The sequence below is a fragment of the Rousettus aegyptiacus genome, unplaced genomic scaffold (genome assembly GCF_014176215.1).
Source record: "Rousettus aegyptiacus isolate mRouAeg1 unplaced genomic scaffold, mRouAeg1.p scaffold_m13_p_2, whole genome shotgun sequence".
Taxonomy (NCBI): Eukaryota; Metazoa; Chordata; class Mammalia; order Chiroptera; family Pteropodidae; genus Rousettus; species Rousettus aegyptiacus.
In genome coordinates this window covers 125,717,527-125,737,543 of record NW_023416295.1, presented here as the reverse complement: position 1 = coordinate 125,737,543, position 20,017 = coordinate 125,717,527, and the positions used below count along the sequence as shown (strand labels likewise).

Sequence of the window (20,017 nt, the reverse complement as noted above, 5' to 3'; positions counted from 1 at the left end):
ACCTGCATATTCGGTCAAGTCTTCTGAATCATATTTGTTGTGGGATTTATCAGGCATTACTGTGGTACCAGTGTGTTTGGTTTAATGTCCAAAGCATCCGGACCCCTGTGGTTGGCCTGAGAGTGGGTCTCCCTCATTTACTACAGGTTTTTACTTAGTACCAGTTAGAAGCAGAAATTCTTTCAAGAGAGATAGAAAGAAAGAGGAATGCAATGTAACTTGTCAGAGGGTTAAGTGTGGGCAAATGGAACAGTCACTGTGTGCCCCTTGCCGTCTGTACCTAGAGACAGATCGGCTTGCTTCGATCCATTACATTTATAAATAGGCACAATCTATAGGGACACAATGGAAGTCTTCTTCAGCGACATGTAGGGAGAGAGATCTATGAGAAAAGTGCAGGGTAAGCCTGAGAAAGCTTCTGGGGTAGATTGCGAGCCCTGTAATTCTAGTCTTAAATTCTACCCTGGCACTGTGGGTAAAATCTTTCTCATTTTAGCAGGAAACTTAGCTTGCTTTCTATGGCCCCACTCATCTTAGATAATTTCGGTTTAGTTTTACTAAATAACTTGATTCATTTCATAATAGAGGTGGAAGGCAACCTGGGACTGTCTGACCCCTCTCTTTTTACTAATAAAAACCAAGGGAGCTTAGAGATATTAAGAAACTTGCCCAACATTCCCCTTTTACTCAATAGTAAACCAGGAGTAGAATTTCAAGGTTATCTAGTCCAATCCTCATCAGGGCCATGGGTCTCTTCTAGAGATGCCTTGTCAACTGGTTTTACACACCATGCTCAGACCCTACCGGAAAATTTAGGATTTTGTTTCTCAATCTTCAGGTCAAGGATTGTTTTTGTGCTCCACACTTCCCTTCTAAAGCTATCTGGCTTAAATAAATATTAAAATAAGCTGGCACTCCTGGAAGAGCACAAGCCAAATTACATAAATAAAGTGAGGCAAAGAGGTAAAGTAAAGGATGATCTAGAAGTAATGTAAGAGAGTGAGACGTTGAGCTAAACTTGCCTTTGTTTGAACATTTATGAATAATACACAACGTAAAATAGTTTCCTACCTAACTTTGACTCATTCCTTAGTCTTAGTTCACACATTACATCTTCCAAGAAGCCTTCTTTAATCCCCCAAGTCTAGACTAAGTGCTCCTATGTTATGAGTTCCTATTAACAGCCTGTACCTCTCCTACTATTATGCTCACCACACTTGATTATAAATGTTTATTTATTTGTGTCTGTTCCTTGGTACTAAAAGTTCCTCTAGGGTGGGAAATGCGGCGTGTTCGCCATCACATCCCAAGCCCCTAGCACAGTGCTGGGCTCCACAGTAGGTGCTTACACAAATCAACTGAATGAATAAATAAGGTATTACCTTGGATTTTTGGCACTTAGAGGAGAATGTCTTTAGCAGCCGCACCCAGGGCCTACATTGAGGCACCTCGGATATAGGTCACTGGTCTCACTGAAGCCAGAGTTGAATTGTTCTAGAAAGCAACTTGCCAGTATATGTATGTTTACACAAGAATGTGTGTATGTGCTTGTGCATGCATACATGTGCGCACATGTGTAGTGGGGAAGATGGGAGAATGGGGAAGACTAACATGCTAGGGAATGCAAATATCACAGTGTAAGCCCTCGGGAAGCTAGTTCTCTTTGAGTCAAACTGGCCAGCTTTGAGGTACTTGTCCGCTAAGGATCAGAGTCCTGTTTGGGGCTCAGAACCAGTTGTTCTGAATCGAAAGTCAAAAATACTTGCTTGACTGATAGCTGACAGTTTTCAGAGAATCTTTACCTTTACTTTTCTTTGCTTAACAGAGAAATGTGGACCCGTATTTTCTCAAGGATGCTGTTTACCCTTTAAGGGGTGAAAATGGCTATCCTAAAGTTGCCAGATTTTATGATGCAAACTTTAACTCCAAAGTAAGGAAGAGACTTCCAACTATGAAGTCTAGAGGTCAGCAAATCCTCTCCTCCAAAAACAAGTGTAAAATTGGAAAAAACTGTCAAAAACAATAGTTTAAAGTCTTTGGAAATCAAGCAAAGGCAGACAACAAATTGAGAAATCATTATTTATGAAAAACTACTGTCTCTTCAGCAGGAATCTGTGATCTCCGTGTTTGGGCCATTCCCCATCTTCACCTGAGCTCAACAGATAAGAAGGGCAGAGCTGGCCAGAAAAGCAGCAGCTTTGCTGCCAAAGCGGGTAGGCTTGATTTCAGGCAGAAGGCAACAACACATCCCAGCAAATTTAGTAAGACATGAACAGCGAAAACCCACAGCTCTTCTAGTCTGAGTTTGTGGCCCTACTTGGAGCAAGCAGCAGACCAATCAGAAATTAAGCAGCGAGATCCTGGAAATGAGAGAGCCATCAAAAGGGCCGGAATAAGCTCTCTATACATAGCCAGTGGACCGCAACACTACTTACATGCATGGGGATACCTGTGGGAGCCACACTAAAAGCTAAAGCCAAGACTAATTTGGGAACTAGTTGAACCCAGAATGCCCTCCCAGACTGGGACAAGCAAAAATGTCTCCAGACATTTCCAAAAGTCCTCTAGCAGGAATGGGGGAGCAATATCGCCCTCAGCTGAGAACTATTGCTCTAGAGAAACTATTAAGAAAACAACATTAAAAAAAAATTTTTAATCAGGAGAGAAATTAAAATGATATACTAAATTTTTTTTAAAACAAAAGATGGCTGTAAATGAGGAACAGAACAAAAAGGACATAAGACTTAAAGAAAATAAATAGCAAACTGACAGATATAAATCTAATGACATCAATAATTACATTACTGTAAATAAAGTAAACTTTCCTGTCAAAGATAAAAATTGTGAGTCTGGATACAGAAGCAAGACTCAACTATATGTAGTCTATAAGAGACATACTTTAGATCTAAAGACACAACCAGAATGAAAGTAAGAAGATCAGAATATATATATACCATGAAAGTAGTAATTATAAAACTCGAACAGCTATATTAATCTACTTTAAGAAAGAAATATTACTAGAGACAGATAAGGACATTCTATAATGTCATTACACCTGGAAGTTATAAAAGTGATAGTTTATGTACTTAGTAACAGAACCTCAAAATAACATGAAGCAAAATGAACAGAATTAAAAGGAAAAATAGACAACTCAACAACTATAGTTGTAGATTTCAATGTTCCACCCTTGAGCATTGATAAAGCATTTAGACAGAAAATTAATAAGATAAGGAAACTTGAACAACATCATTAACTACCTTGACCTGATAGTTACAAAAAACTCTACCCAATAGCAGAATACATTGGATTTTCAAGCATACCAAAAAATTCCCTAGAATAAATAATATACTAGACTATAAAACAAATTTCGATAAAATTTATAAAATGGAAATCATATAAAGATGATTCTATAACCGTAGAAGAATTAAAGTAGAATTCAACAATAAAAAGAAATTTAAAAGCCTCCCCCACTCCACACACACAATATTTGGAAATTAAAATATGTCTATATAATCCTTGGATCAAAGAAAAAAATCACATGGGAAATTAAAAAATATCTTAAATTAGATAAAAATATAAACAAAATGTATAAGATGCAACTAAAGCTGGGCTTAGAGGGAGTTTTATAGCTTTTCATGTGCTCAACATCATTAATCATCAGGGAAACGCAAACTAAAGCCATAATGGGATACGACTGCACACATACTAGTATGGCTATAATCCAAAAGAATGAGAATGCTAAGTGTTGGTGGAGAAAATAAAACACTCGTACATTGCTGGGGAATGTAAAATGGCGCAATCACTTTGGAAATGGTTTGGCAGTTTCTTAAAAAGTTAAACATACCATATGATCCAGCAGTTCTATTTCCAGGTATCTACTCAAGAGAAATCAAAACATATGTTCGCAAAGGCTATTTGAATTTCACAGAAGTGTCATTTATATTAGCCAAAAACTGGAAGCAACCAAAATGTCCCTCACTGGTGAATGGATAAACAAAATGAGGTATACCTATATTATAGAATACAATTTAACAATTAAAAAGAATGAACTATTGAGATATGAAACAACATGGATGAGCCCCAAAACATCTGAAGTAAAAGAACCCAGATGTAAAAGAGTACAAGTTTATGGTTTTATTTTTTCTAGAAAAGATAAATATATAAAGATAGAAAGCAGATCAGTTGTTGCCTGGGGAGCCTGGAGTGGAAGTGGAAATTGACTTTAAATAGACATAAGATAAAATTTTGGATGAAGAAAATTCTTTATTATCGAACTACCTAATGGTTGTATAAATTGTATAAATTTAGTATACAATTATGAAATTGTATACTCACATAAAATTCAATGAGTGAATTTAAGGTATGTAAATTATACCTCAAAAAATTATACCTTAAAAATAAAAGGTAAGGATCTCTACCTGCAAAGGAAGCAACCCAAAGACCAAAACTGACTGATCACTAGAAATGTCTCCAAACTCCTCTCAATTCTCTGACATTAAGAGAGGCTTGGGTACATTAGAAAAGGAGGATTCTTAGAGTCTGAAAGTCTAATCCAAACCTCCTAGAGACATTCCAACCATGTGGTCCACAGATACACAAATGCAATTTTTAAACCTTTTGAATACCAAGGACTATAAAGGAAGAAGCTGATGCTGAAGCTCCTCAACAAGAATTGACTTATTCTGGGTGGCAGAGACTGCCAGCAGGCCCACAATATGCATTTTTCCCTTCGCCCATAATAATAGAAGTTTTAGCTGAATGCATGGCTGCTCAGAATGAGAACCACAGTTTTAGCTGGTCTTGCAGCTAACTGTGACAATGCGACTAAGTTCTGGCCGATGTACTGTGAGTGCGAGCCAAATATCTCTGCTATGCCCTTGAAGGGAGTAAGGAAAGGCTTGTTCTCCCTTGCCCCATTCCTGTGGGCTAGAGCCATTTTGAATTGTAGGATGGCAAAGCAAAAAGACAAAAGGAGTCTGAGCCCCCACTACAAATTAAAATTTGCCTCTGTCCAGTCTCTACTACAAATAGAGAGGAGAGACCATACCATTCTAGGTTTTTCCATGAGGAAGAAATAAACATCTGTTTTGTGTAATCCATTGTTAATTTTGGCGTCCTTACATGTAGCTGAAACTATATCTTATAATAAAAAGACGATCCATTGTATACAATTCAATGACTATAGAGTATGCGCAGTAATTTTTAAATGTATCCATTAATCATTCAGAAAGGAAGGAGGAGTAGGAAAGATGGAGGGAAAAATAAGGAGGGGATGGAGAGGTGGAGAGAGAGAAAGAGAAGGAGAGAGGGAGGGAAGGGGGGAGAGAGAGAGAGAGAAAGAGAGAGAGAGAGAGAGAGAGAGAGAGAGAGAGAATATCTATCCAGTCCTGATATATGGAGCATTTTCCTGCTGTGCAACAAGACCAGCGCGCGCGCACACACACACACACACACACACACACACACCCCAACTGCAATCAGATCACATTATTCCCCTGCTAAAAAAAAATAAATAAAAGTGGAAATAATTTGATTAAGAGGATGAATAAGTGAATAAGAAAAGGAAATCATTTCAAAACTCTAGGAAAATATAAAGCTGTAGGATAAGTTATGATCCTAATAAATAAATTAAAATGTAATATTGAAGCAGATCTGAATCTCACAAATCCAAAAAATACCTCGACTATTAATGATGGGGTGGTAGGATAGCCTTTGTCTGCATAGGTTGCCTCTTAAGTGTCTGCTGTCCCAGTCTACATGCCCTTTATAGCTAATGAATCTCTACTGCCTTCCTGCCATGGTGAGACAGATAAGTCTTCTGTGAGGTCTCCCAGGGTCTCATCTGCCTGAACACACAGTACCACCTCCCCAACGTACTTCCAGAAAGTGAACCCTGGTCCCTCCTGCTCTGGAAGCTCCAAACCTCACTCTCTTCTCTCATCAACCAGAATGAATCTCCTTGCCTTAGGGGAAAGGCTTTGCTTCTCTGTGACATTATGTGCACCCTAAAGTCACATTCTCTTTTGCTTCTTTCCCCAAATTCTGTAATTTCTCTAAAGATATTACAGTCGGGGAAACTAAAGCCGAAGAAAGTGCAGGAAATGTATTTTTTCTATTTTGCAAAATACTCTAGGTGAAGAAATATCAAATTGGCTCCCTACTTGAGTGGGCAAAGTAGAAACAGGAAACCAGGAGCAATATAAATGTGTAAATTAATATCTCAAGATATTAACTATAGTTTTCTTGTAGTAAATTTTTGTGTCTTCAAAAAGTAAATTTAGGGGAGGAAGAGAGGAGAGGGAAAGGTAGATGGGTTAAAAGGGGTCAAATATGTGATGACAGAAAGAAATCTAGCTATGGGTAGTGAACACACAATATGCCTTACTGCTAAATTGTACATCTAAAACTTACTGGATTTCGTTAACCAATGTCACCATAAAAAGAAGAAAAAAAAGTAAATTTATTTTTGACCTAGATTCACTTCTCTCAATAACTAGCAAAGAGTCTGGGTTTTGAATTTTCCAGGGCAGTAGGAACTATGACTGACTCCCCAACATTCCCATTCTGTCCCATGATTAATCTAAACAATTCATGGCAATTTACGCCCTTGTCAGTGATTGGTTCAGGGAGGAACAAACTTAAATCAGTTTGAGTTAATGAGATTCAAGGAGAGCCTTGGTAAGAGCTCTGGGAAAGAAATTTCTTCAATCCTTAATGCCATGGAAAGACAGGTTCTTTCTTCTGTAAATTGTGAATAAGGAAGCACAGAGTTCCCATTGCCAGTGGCAGTCAAGCCACAACAACAAAGATAATTGAATTTAGATTAAAGTCAAAACTGTGGCTGGCAGAGCAAAACAGTAGGAAGAACCTGCATCTTTGATGCCATCATTTAGCTAGGGGGTACTGCCCCAATTCCTTCATCATTGTTAAAGCCAATGTGAATTGGCTTTTCTGTTACTTGCTGCTCAATGCATTCTATCTGATACAGAATTTGGTGCTAAGAATAGAAGTGCTGCAAATAACAGACTCAGCGGGTTGTATGATGCACCCCCACAAAGATATGTCTACATCCTAATCCCCTGAATCTGGGAGTGTTATCTTAGCTGGAAAAGGGCCCTTTCTCAGATGTAGTTAAGTTACATTTCATTATTTTCAAGTTCGGCCACATGGTGAAGAGACACAAATTAAACACATTTTCATTAAAAAATTCGCAACTGACCTTTATTACTTGACCATTCCTCAAGATCAAAAAAAGTCTTGTTAATAGAACTTCATATGGCTTAGACATTTAAGGCTTTTTAAAAATTTTAGTTCAATGACTTACTTGACAATGTCACTAATTTCAGAATTGCATTCTCCTAAATTTAAAACCCTAGTCTGGGACTCTGAACAACTGAGTTCTATCTTGGCCACTATGCTGGCAGGATTTTGGGAAGGTCACATCCTTCTCTGAGCACTAGTTACTTCTATGGAACTATCAGCAGCTCCCAAGTGCCCAGGTACGTCAGAAACATTTAGGTCATTCTTAAAAACACAGATTTCTGGGCCCCATGCCAAGCCTCCTGAATCAGATTTTCTAACATTGAGGCCTATAAATCTGTACATTTAATTAACCAGGTGATTATGATAGATAGCTGAGTTTGAGAACCACTGAATTAGATGATCTCTAAGATCCTCCACAGCTCTAAAATTTGATTTTCTATTCCATTTCTTCTACCATTGTTTGTCCTATCTCTACTGCTAGGTATTGTGCTGAAAAACAAGATAAAAACACAAAATAAACCAAGACCATGATTTAATCATTTTATATTTTTCCAGCACCTATACAGTTCCTAGTATTATACTAGGCATACAATAAATATTTGAGGAATTAATCAATGGTGATTAAATAAATGAATAGTATCTCATACGGACCCCGATCACCTATGGATAGAGAAATCTAAAGAGAGAAAATATAACAAACGTTTGTCTGACATAATCTTGTTCTCCCTGTCTGCCCTACTATATACTTCAAATACTGGATTATGTGAATAAGGTTAATGAATATTTAGAGACCCAATAGGAAAGTGGTTGAGATTCTCCTATAGGATAGAATATGCTACAATATTTCCCAGTGACAGTGATAACTGAGGGAGGCTCATGATTCAGCAGGAGTTAGTTTTCCTCTCTTTGGCTTTTCTAGATCCAGAAAAAGCCACATCCTGACTGAGCAGCAGATGTACTTGGGGCTATGTTGCGGGTCTTCGAAAATGCAAAGGCCACCTCAGGTTTCTGTGGTGTCCCAGTGAGTGACAAGAGGCACTTATCTTCTGTTAGAAGTTATCCAGAAATTCTCCAGCAGTGAGTATCAGCCAAGCAAAGTGCTTCCAGAACATCCGATGCCACTTCTTGTGACCTTATAGTCCCTTCTCCCAGTCCCCTCCTCTGCACTCCACTGGTCACCCCTTGGGCTTCCCCAGCTCAGACACTATCTGCTGGCCTTGGAAGGTACCGGCTCAGGATGAAATCTGTCACAGGGGTGGGCAACTTAGCCAAGGGGAGGTAGAGGAGTTTGGCATCCAGGCCAGGGTTGTAGCGGATGCGGGGGCTCCGGGAAACGATAGCATGCTCCATGCTGTTGGTGACTTCTCTGATCCTTGGCTCTGCCAACTGCATCATGTTTTTTAACTTGTCGGTATCTGTTTGAGGGTACAGGGGGAGAAAAAATAATCAAAGCCTCTATTTTTGTTCATTAAAGATGGTTTCTTCTGAACTGCATCTAAGCTCCCTTTCCATCATATTGCTGATTTGACATTTTAGGCAGATCTACCCCACTCTCCAGGTTGTCTCTTACACAAACATCCTGCAAACAATTTTATTTCTCTTCCTGAATTCAATAATGATGTATGAAATTCCTACTATTGCATTAGACTGACAACAAGAAAAACTGTTCAGTTCTGCCACTTATCAGTTCTGTGACTTAAAGCTTAAATTGTCATCATCTGTAAGTTAAGGATAATATCTGACCTAGAAAATAATGAAGATGAACAATTGCAGGGTAGACGGTGTAAGAGGACTGAATAGAAAACAATGTACGTAAGTGCACAAAAATTTGGAAGGAAATAAGTAAAAATATCGACTGGCTGTGGGATTCCTAGTCGCTGAAGGTTTTTTCCCCCCCTCCTACATACTTTCTAAAGTTCTCAAATTTTCTACAAAAGCATGCAGGGGAAAAATGTTATTAAGTAGTAACACTGCCCTTTCCTTGATCATAAGGCCATTGCAGGGATCAAATGACCTAAGGCATAGACAGGTCTCTAACAAACGTGAGGGATATTGGGTCAGCCTTGTATGCATGGGTGTGGAGATGGATACAAAGCACCCAGGTAATAGTCCAAGTCTGCCAAAGCCCACAATACAAATAGGAGACAAAACAGAGGATACACTTAGGGTCCTGATCTGCACCTGTGACCCAGGGCTCATACTTCAATGACAGCTCCGAGCCCTCCGGAGGAAGTGGTCCCTGAGTATCAGAGTTCAATACAAAGGATAAAACTTGAAAACAAAGAGGTAGCAAAAGCAGGCCCAACTTTGGGGACAGTCCAGGAAGGCAAGGAATTCACCCTTCTGCACAGGACACCGGTAGGTGGTTGATGAGGGCAGGTCAGTGCCTTTCAGGTAACCTTAACCCTGACTTTGAAGAATTTCTCTTTCTGTTTTCTAGAGAAAGAACAACTACAATGAAAAAGGCAAACTATATTTTGGGGTCCCCCAAAAGAGCCACACTGCCTTAAGGCCAGACTGTCTATGGAGTGATAATGTCTTGAGAAGCCAACATTCTGTTTTCCATTCTTGGGCCTGACACAGAGTCCACCTCTGGCAGGTCTCAGGCAAGAAGGAGAGTATCGAAGGACTCCTTCAAGGTGCTCAGGGCTCTGTGCGCTCCCTCAGAGCCAGGGAAAGCTGTGTGAGCTGATGAGGCCGAGAGGAGCTGATGTGATAAGGTGGCTTTGGAACGGGGCTCTGAAAGATGGGGAGGACCTGCGTAGCTAGTGGGGTGTAAGAAGCTACCTGAGATATAGAAGTAGAGTTGTATAAGGCACATTCTTTCATTGTTCTCTGAAATATTTACTGAGCTCCTATTTTGTGCTGAGCACTCCGTTAGACAGAGTGGGAAGGGGCACAGAGGTGCCCATTTAACCCGTCACTCTCTTAAACAGGAAGGAAGAGCATGAGCTTTTGATTTGGACAACTAGGAAACATTTGTGTTATTGTGAGAATTATGCCAGATAAAGTTCATAAAGTATCAGAGACCAGGCTTTGGCACTTAGTATAAACCCAATAATCGAGTTTCTGCCCCTTTCTCTTTTGCCAGGGACAGGTCCTGGGCTTTTGATCTAGTCCCCCCCACCCTTAGGAAGAAAGAGGACTAAAAGGGGAATTTTTTGTAGCCTCTCTGGCAGGTGGCTGTGTTCCTCCTGCGCTGTGGCTCAACTCGAGACCTATTTGGACAAGAATGCTGTGCTCTGTTCATGTGCCTGACTCTCAGTGCTGCTTCTTTGGGAATTTTCCCATGTTAGGTTGCTATTAAGTAGCCATTTCCAATATAGTTCTATTTGGGGTATAAACATCACTCCAAGATACCGAGCCTGGTCCTAGGGTTCACAGGCCAGGGGCCCATTTGGTTAACCACCATAACTTGCTGGAATTTGTGCCGAGTGATGCTGTATAATCACTCCTAAATATTTCTTTAGTCTGTCTTCATAGCACCTGCCCACTGAAACACTATCCCCGCCCCCATCACACACAGTTACACAGTTCCCACAACCACCAAGCCTTGTAACTCATGCCTTTGTCATTCCTTCACTAGGTTCTGCACTGGCCTCCCAGCTGGTCTATGTCTCTACCCTCATTCTTCCAACAGCGACACAGATCTGATCAGGTCATTTCGGAGTCATTTAAAAGGCTCTCCAAAGCCTGCAGGATAAGAGCGGTATTCCTTAGTGGAGCCTTCCAAGCCTTTTATGATCTGACTCCTAATCTCTCCCAGCCTCATCCCTCACCATGACCCCTTCACACTTCTCTCAGGCTGGGCTAGTACTAACAGGGATGGCTAAGGTTGATCTCTTATGTGGCTGAGCTGAGTACTTTACATTCTTGTTTAATTCTCCTAACAATTTATGAGAGAAGAATTATACTTTATAATAAAGTTAGAGCTATACAACATAGAGGAACAGATGTAATCTAAACTCTGAAATCACGCTGCCTCCCAAAGTGTGCAGTGCTATCAGTCTCCAAAATGCTGCTCATGTTCTTCCCTCTGTGGGAAATATCTGCCATCTTTTCCCCTTCTGGTGAACTTCTTCAAACTCACTAAGGCATCCAGCTTCACTCACTAAAGCTTTTCTGACAGCAGAATTAGGACTCTCTACTGTTGCTTTGTTTTGTATGCATGTTCATTGTTGCACAATTCCCTATGTGGTGGTGTATTTGCTTGGAGATTTTTTCTGCTAGATTCCCACAGGCGTTGTCTTAACTCTGTATTCCCACAAACACTAGTTAACCCAAAGTGAAAATTAGAGTACCATCATTTGGAAAATTTTTCAGTATAAAAGTAGTCAAATAGCTGCCTGAAAAGTTTCCTCTGCAATCATGGGGTCGACAACAGATGAATCAGCACGTGTTATTTTATAGCCAATCCTTACTATTCTTCAGAAGAATGACAGCAGCTTTTGAGGTGATTTTCAGAGGAACTTTGTCTTTCTCCATATTCTTTTATGTTCCACAGAAGATCACAACTCCTGCCTGCATTGAGCCACTTTTGTATTTAGAAAAATTCCTGTGAGGTTTCCAGACACTGGCTGAATCTGTGTTTCACCCCAGACCCATAGCAGACCCATAAATAATTTGGGCTCCTTGCTAAGGGAAAGTTTTAGGGGGATCTCACAGAGGATATATATTATTACCCCAACCCCCATATCTAGTCCCTTGTTTAGAGCAATAGCTACAGATTTTTTTTTCCCCCCCAGGGATCCTTGCCTCTCCCACTCTGAGTCCTTCAGTCTGGGCAGAGCACATGACCCAGACTAGCCAATCAGATCTTCACATTCCCCTGGGCACAGTGACGGGCTCAGGGTTGGCTATAGCCTGAAATTCCCTCTGGTCTTGCCATCATAGGCCCACTGAGTCAGAATGAATTTTGGGCCTTTTTGGGGAGCTCCTAAAGAGATTGTTCCTAGGAGGAGTTGAGGAGGTCCCCCACAGGGGAGAGAGCTTGTGAGACAGGAGCTGAAACAAAAAAAAAGAAAGCTAAGACATAGAGTAAAACCAGGTCCTAACAACATTTGTCGACTGGATCAGGCTATGCCTGAAGCTCATCTCCTTCAACTTTTTAGTCATGAGTGTCAAGAAATTTCTTTTCTGCTTAAATAATATGGGTTGGATTATCCGTCATCACTAAGAAAGTCCCAACTGATGTAAATCCTTAGGACTTTTTTCTCCTCACAGAATTCTAATATGTCCAGAACTAATAGGTTGCTTTCTGCAAGGACTACTGTTCCGAATATTTTTTCCTAAATCAATGAATAAATGATACCTCTATCTACCAGGTTTCTTGAATTTCAAGCCTCTTCTCCCTCCCAGTACTAGCAAATCTAATATACACCTGGCATCTATCAACTTCTTTCCATTTTCTCCGCCTTCTAGTCTAAACCAGCATAATGTCTAGCCTGGAATACTGTAGCAACAAGAGCAGTCTTTCCTAAAGACAAATCAGATCACATCCTGACTCCTCAGCATACTTTGATGCTCTAATTTATCCTGTGCTACTCCCACGCTGCTCCCAACCCTCTGACATTCTCAAAGTTCCCCTCAAGACTTTCCTTCCTCAGGGCCTTCCTGCAAAAAACTTCTGTGCCTATCCCCCCTTTCCACTTTTCAGAAATGCCTAACTTATTCTTCCCCAAAATCAACTCAGAAAAGCTCTCCCCTATGTTATAATCTAAACTGGGGCTCCAACTTCCAGCCTCATTCTTCTTTCGTAGCCCTGTGTTTCTCTCCATGGCATTAATTCACATTTGACATTAAATGTGTGTGTGTGTGCTCGCGCATGTGCGTGCTAAGATTTGTCTCCCTTACTGGGCCTTAAAGCTATAGGCAGTGAGCTGTGTGAGCCCTGCTGTTTGGTCCACTCTCACTCTCCAGCCTCACACAGTGTCTAGCATGTGGTGAGCTCTCAATAAAATGTGTATTAAGTGAATAACTGGTTATCATGGTTTTGGTGTCTTGACTTTTCACTCTGTTGATGTATGATGTTCAGGAGAGCATGCCACTAAAAACACGCACACCTCCTCCCCACCCTGGACAGTTAAATGCCGTGGATTTAATCAAGTAATTACATTTAACCTATCCAGAGTTTGTAGGTATATTTCAAAAAAAAATCATCACTTTGGATTTTGGATAATATCTAAGAATCTCTGTTTGCAATACAAGAAATGATAGCTTATAGGTACCTATGTAATGGTGAAAAAGAAGCTATGCTCAGTTTAAAGGAAGATAAAAACCAAATTTTTAAATCAAATTGTTCTTACTAGGGACCAAGTAATCTTCTAGGCACTTTATATATATTAACTCATTTAATTTTCGTCATTCATTACAGATGAGAAAGCTGAGTAACTTGCCCAAGGCAAGCAGGAGAGCTAAGATTTACATTCAGACAGCCAGTCTAGTTCTAGGGCCTAAGAGCTTAATCGCAACAGTAAATGGCCTTTCAGGGAATTTCATGGAAGCCAAGTAAAGATAGGGGGAAAAAAACTGGGTTAGAGAAATGTGTAACTAGACTATTGAGGTCAAAAGGGAGCAGGAACAGGGATGAGAGCCTGACTGGGCTGAGAGCCTGACCGCTTCACTCTGACCCAAGAGAACCTCCTGAATGAGCAAAATGCCAGCCCCACCTTCTTGGCTGGTGGCCAGGTCACAAAGAAGCAACCAGAGAAATAAGACACCTGCCAAGGAGGTGCCAGCTAATTGTGCCAGAGCTGATTTCTATTGACTGGTCAGATGCTGCACCCCACAAAGGCAGCTACAGAGGTGGCTCTAAGGTGCCTGGAGCCAGAGAAATGGAGAGAACTAGGAAGTCTTTGGATCATCCTCTCCTGAAACCAAACTTTGGCTTCCAGATTAGATGATCTGAGTGAACTTCTCTTCCTCAGACTGTCATTTTGTCTCCTAACACAAGGTGCTCCATCAGGTCTTTTGGCCAGTTCCTCCTCAGGTCACCACCATCTTCTCTTGAGCCCAATGGTCCGAGTTCCGTCCATCCCTCAAACTGGAAGAACTGCACGAAGTTTGGGGGCAGTATAATAAACAGCTATGATGTCTCTCCTCTAAGCTCCAAAAACACCTGAGGTTCATCTGCAGACCCTTAGCTCAGCGAGGAAGAGAGCTGGCTAGAGCCTCTTCCTTTTGCATGCTTTATACTCCTTTTCCTCTTTATTGCTTTAATAAGCACTTAGTGTGTGCAAGATACTTTAGAGGTATTAATCCTCATAGCAGCCCTATGAGGTAGGCACTATCATTAACTGCATTCTACAGATAAGAAAACTGAGGCATAGGGCAACAAGGTAACATGCCCAAAGTCTCCTACTTGGTAAGTAGTAGAGCTAGGATTCAAACCCAGGCAGTATGGTTCAAGCAGCTGTGCTCTTAATAGCTCCTCTGCATTTATATAAGTGCATTTTCACCCGATGCACCAGCATAATGATGTTTTGGGGGGTAGGTGCCAGGAGTGGGCAGCATCCCTGGGCGGCACCTCTCTAACACCCCCATCTCCCCAGCAGCTATGGTTCTGCCACTCCCAGCAGTTGCTCACTTGGTTTCTGTTCTCAAACCCCAGCTCTGCCTCTAGCTGTGTAGCCTTGGGTTCATAAACCCTCTGAGCCTCCATCCCATCATCTGTAAAATGAAAGCAAGTCAGTGACCCCCAAGATCGCCCTGCCCCTCTTAGAGACAGACCCCTCTCCCTCCTGAGGAACTCACAGATGCGAAAGTACTCCTCTCCATAACTATCCCGGGTCTCCTGAGGCAGCCGGTCCCACAGCTTCTGCATGCTCTTCTCTATGCCCTCCTTGCCCAGAATGGATGTCCGATAGTTCCCTGGCTCAATGATGCTGACTTTCACCCCAAAGTAGTAGAGTTCACGCCTGGGAAAGAAAAGTGGGCTCAGTCTGGGACCCCAATATGACAAAGGATCTTCAGGGAAAGTCCCCTCTGACACCTCTGAAGGGGCTGATCTCCCCCAGGAACCTGGAGGTGCCATCCCACTGGGTCCCTCCCACTCAGCTCCATACCCGACACTCACATGGCAAAGGGAGTGAGGGGTTCAAAGCAAGGCTTGCATTCTCCCACAAGCACATCTGCCCCCAGGCCTCTCTGTCTGTTTTTGGGGACAATCTGTCCCATTCCCACAGGCCTAAAGGGGGTTTTGCTTATTCTGGGACAGCTCCAAGGAGCAGGAAGATAGCCACCTATCACCACCCACCTCTCCCCATCCTTTCTCTTTGACCTTGGGAAAGACCCCCTGAGGGCTTGCATTATTCCTGCTACTGTTCTATCTTCCTCCCTTCAGAACTCCCTGCCCCCAGCTTTTTCTTCCTGAGGTGACACCCCCGGATTCCCACCCAGAGTGGCTTGGCAACAGGGCCCAGTCACCTGATGCTGTCAGAGAAGGCCTCGACACCAAACTTGGAGACGCAGTAACCACCACCAATGGCAGCCACACGACCCCCAGAGCTGGACATGTTGACAACCCTACCACGGGCTTTCTTGATCATGGGCAACATGTGGAGGGTCACTTCAATCAGTCCAACCAGGTTCACATTGATCACCTTCACAAAGTCTTCCTTGGTCAGCCATTCATTGGGACCGCTGGGCACGCCCACACCAGCATTGTTCACTAGGGCCCAGAGGCCTGGGGGCAAGATATAGGAAGAGAGAACCACACAGAAATCAGCCGTGTCTCTGGAAAAGAACCAGGGTCTACTACCCACCAGCTCAGAGCTGCCGAGGATGACCGAGCAGGTGCAGAAGGCACAAGACGGCCAGGCTGGGGTCTGGAGCAGGGTTTTATGACAGCCTGAAGGAAGATGTGCCTTTTTGCTAATTAGCTTTCCCTAAAGGGAAACTTTTTCTGATTCACGCGGTTCCTGCCAGCTAGCTGGGCCCTATACCAGCTAACAATCCAGGTTCCAGCTAATAGAATTTAAGCTATTAGCCCTGAGAAAAAAAGATAACATTTTCATATCAATGAATAAAGTTTGAGTTCCTTCCTTCATTATGCTTCCCACTCCGTGTTTACCTAAGTATAAGAAACTAACTCTATTGCACACGTTACCGAAATCATTCCATTTAGTCATCCATTCACACATCTATTGAATCATTCATGCATCCGTTATCTGTCAGTTACAGAAGTTACTAGAGACATACAGTCAACAAGACAGGATCTTATCACTAAAGGAGTTCACAGACCAGAGAAGAAATAAATAACATTTATACATAAAATAAATACATGAAATATTTAAATAAAATAATTATAGGAAAATGTGAAAAGGGCTCTCTGAGATAATTAAATTGAGTTGGTATAATTGGAGAGAGATAATGCTAAGAATTGTCATTCAACTCTGCAGGGACCCAGGCTGAAAGAACTCAAGTTCTAGTCCTGGTTCTACTTCCAGGCTTAGACAAGTCACTTTCTCTCTCAGGGCCTCAGGTTTTTTGTTGACTGGACTAGAACAGTTGTTTCCGGCCTGTGATTTGCAATCCTGAAAGCTTTCCAGGCTGAACCCCAGAATCTGCTAAGGGAGGGAGATGCAGGAGAAGCTCAACTTTTATTTGTTTTACATATTGAGCTTCCAAGTAAAGTTCCACTTGGGGGAGGATATTTGATGCTAAAAGCCTGTAAATGATCCCCAAGGACACTTTTCAGCTCTTTCATTGAGAAATTCCATGAGCCCCACTGGCCTGGTTCTTTCCTTTCCCCTTCTCCATGACGCCCCTGATCTTGGCTTCTGCAGCTCAAGATATTCCTCTGGGCACACTTTCCACACTCTCTTGAGGGGAAGTGTTGATGTAAACACCAGTTATGGTCCATTCTTTCCCCTGCGACTGGGGTCCACACAAAAGCCATGCTCCCACCATATCTTCCTGCCTTCCTCCAATTAGAGAGACCCCAGGAGAACAACTGACAGGCAGGGCTCAGAATCTTTCTAGCTAGAGGGGACTCTCTTGTCTTACAGAGGAGGAAATGAAGCTCCTGAGACCCCGAAACTATAAAACCCAAGTGGCGTTTGCCTGTGGAGAAGAAACACACACTCGCTGATCTCTCTGACCATCCCTGGTAAATGGCTCTGCCTTCTGGGGATCCAGGGCAATCTTAACTTTCTTTTCTGCAAAAAGCAACTGGAAACGTGTCAGAGCAGTGCGAACAGCCATAAGGTCAACCTGTCATGTCCAGAGACTACCAGGAGCAGTAAGAAAGCGTAATCGAACCCCTTCCCCCAACTTCCCAGTGTTTTTTATTAATCCCTGGAACCTTTGAAAATAGTAGATTACATGGAAAAGGGGAATTAAGGTAGCAGGTGAAATTCAAATTGCTAATCAACTGACCTTAAAATAGGGAGCTTATCCTGGATTAGCCTGGCAGGCCCAATATAATGACAAGGGTCCTTCTAAGTGGAAGAGGAAGGCAGAAGACAGAATACCAGAGAGATGACATTGTGCAAAAGACAGCCCAACTCTGCTAGCCTTGAGGATAGAAGAAAAGAGTCATGAACCAAGGAATGTAGGCAGCCTCTAGAAGCTGGAAAAGGCAATAAAATAGATTCTCCCCTAGGACCTCCAGAAGGAACTCTGTTGACACCTTAATGTTAGCCCAATGAGACCCATTTTGGACTTCTGACCTCCAGAACTACAAGATAATAAATTTGTGTTGTTTTAGTCACTATGTCTGTATTTATATATTACAGCAACAACAGGAAACTAATATATCCAGTGAATCATTAATACAGTGGCTCAGGGCTAAATCCAGGGCACTGGGTAAGGCAGCTTTTTGAAAAAGGAGCCTCACTCTTGCTCAAATATTCATTACTTAGGTCATCTAACAAGTAAGTGGCATCTTACTAGATGTTGGACATTGTTCTAAGTACTAAGGATGTGCAGTAAATAAGAGACAAAACGTCTTTCCCCGCAGGAAGCTTTATTCTAAAAGAGGAAATGGACAATAAAGAAGAAAAATAAATAAACAGTATTGGATAGTAATAAATGTGAAGGAAAAAAATAAAGCAGGAGCTTACTGCCTGGCCCCTGCTAGGCCCCAGGGCTCTCCCTACTTGAATACATGGACCCCAGACTAGTTTCCTTAGGAGTCAGGACTTCCCCTAGGCTGCTGCTTCTATGACAGAGCCACCTTGCTCCTCCCATTCCTGGGCCCACAACCTGGGCAGGTCCCCACACATTTCTGGTCTAGCCCCAGCCCACAGCCTTCTTTCCCAATAGGAGCAGCCACTCTGACATAGGCATTTACTCTGAGGTCAATGCGATATCCACCATGATGTAAGGACAGATTTCTCTCCCCAGCCTTCTAACCTGACACTACCAAGAAGAACAAATGTTCCCACTCAGGGAGTTCAACCCCATGTTCCCATCCCCTTCCCCTACAAACCTGATCGCGACAAGAAATGTGTTCACATTTCTATAGGAGCATCTGATGATCAGGACCACGAAAGCCCAGAGAGGCAACTCCTTCTTTAGAGGTTTGGACATACAGAACACATCTTCTCTCCCCCATCCCTTTGGCAACCTGCCTCCATTCCTCCGAGTCTCTGGGAGGAAAATCTTCCTTGGGAAATCACCTCTTTACGTGGACGGATCAAACCATGCAAAGGCTTCCAGTCCCATTGAGCCAAAACCTCATCCCCTTTCTCTTTATCACTTCTGCTACCCCATGCGAACAACTGGGTCCCTGATAACTGTCAGACGACTGTGAAAGAAAGAAAGAAAAAGAAGAATAAACTGAGAAAGCCAAAGAATGCAATTTATCCCACCTTGCTCGCCCACTTGGTTCCTCACCCACTGGGCCACTGCTCGGATGCTCTCAGTCTTGGTGACATCCAGTAGGATGGTCTGCAGCCGGTAGGAGGCGTCTTGTTGAAGCTTCTGGGCCCCCTCCTCACTGAAGCAAGCAGCCAGCACCCGCATACCCCTATCAACCAGCTGCCTGGCCAGTAGGTTCCCGAAGCCCGAGTCACAGCCTGTGATGAAGACATACTTGTCTGAGAGGTTGCGGACAAGATTGCAGTTCTTGAACCAGCGGTACATAAAGGAGAGGTCCATGATAGCAGCCATAGGGCAGGGAGGAGATGATGGCTGAGAAGAATCGGGCTCAGGAGGCAGTGGGAGAGGCTGGCCCTCTGAGCCTCAGCTGGCAGCCTGCTAGAACCCACTGAGAAGAAGAGCTCTCCTCCCTTCCACTGATGGCAACAGACACAGAGCCCCTGAGTGAGCCACCCTATAATTTTTATAGGTGGATACATCACCACACCAATTAGCCCAGATGCAAGAAATTCAAGTCTAACCTGAAGCCTTGTCACCTCAGACAGCTCTGGCAGCTGCCTCTCTCTCTCTCCCCCAACCCTGATGAGTGCAGGAGCCAAGGATGGGAAAGACCTTAGTGGTGCTGAGAAGTGGCTCACTTGGGTGGTCTCAGCAGGGTAAATTAGAAATGGGGTCTCAGTCCACAGAGCCCCGCTGGAAATATCCCACCTCCAGTCTAGGCAGGGATCAAAATCATTTGTCATAAATGTAGGCATGTAAATAAAATTAACTTTAATTTCGAGAGAAAAAATTCAGAAAAATTCATTAATGTAAAAAAAAAAAAAAAAATGTTTTTTTGCCCTCCAAAGAAAGATGAGTTTGAGGCTATTAGTTCTTCGGAATTCTCTGCCCTTAAGTGAGTTTCCATTATGAGATGATGAAAAACAAAGCA

General features: G+C 42.5%; 1 protein-coding gene across 1 annotated transcript; it reads right to left on the bottom strand.

Annotated features, from left to right (window-relative positions):
- Positions 1-8,389: 8,389 nt before the first annotated feature.
- On the bottom strand, positions 8,390-19,411 carry LOC107521218 (short-chain dehydrogenase/reductase family 9C member 7). Its single transcript, XM_016165700.2, has 4 exons — positions 19,077-19,411; positions 15,688-15,946; positions 15,016-15,179; positions 8,390-8,678 (listed from the first exon to the last, which is right to left on the bottom strand). The coding sequence occupies exons 1-4, from the start codon at positions 19,375-19,377 to the stop codon at positions 8,461-8,463; spliced, it is 942 nt and encodes a 313-aa protein (XP_016021186.1). The 5' UTR covers positions 19,378-19,411; the 3' UTR covers positions 8,390-8,460.
- Between the last annotated feature and the right edge of the window lie 606 nt (positions 19,412-20,017).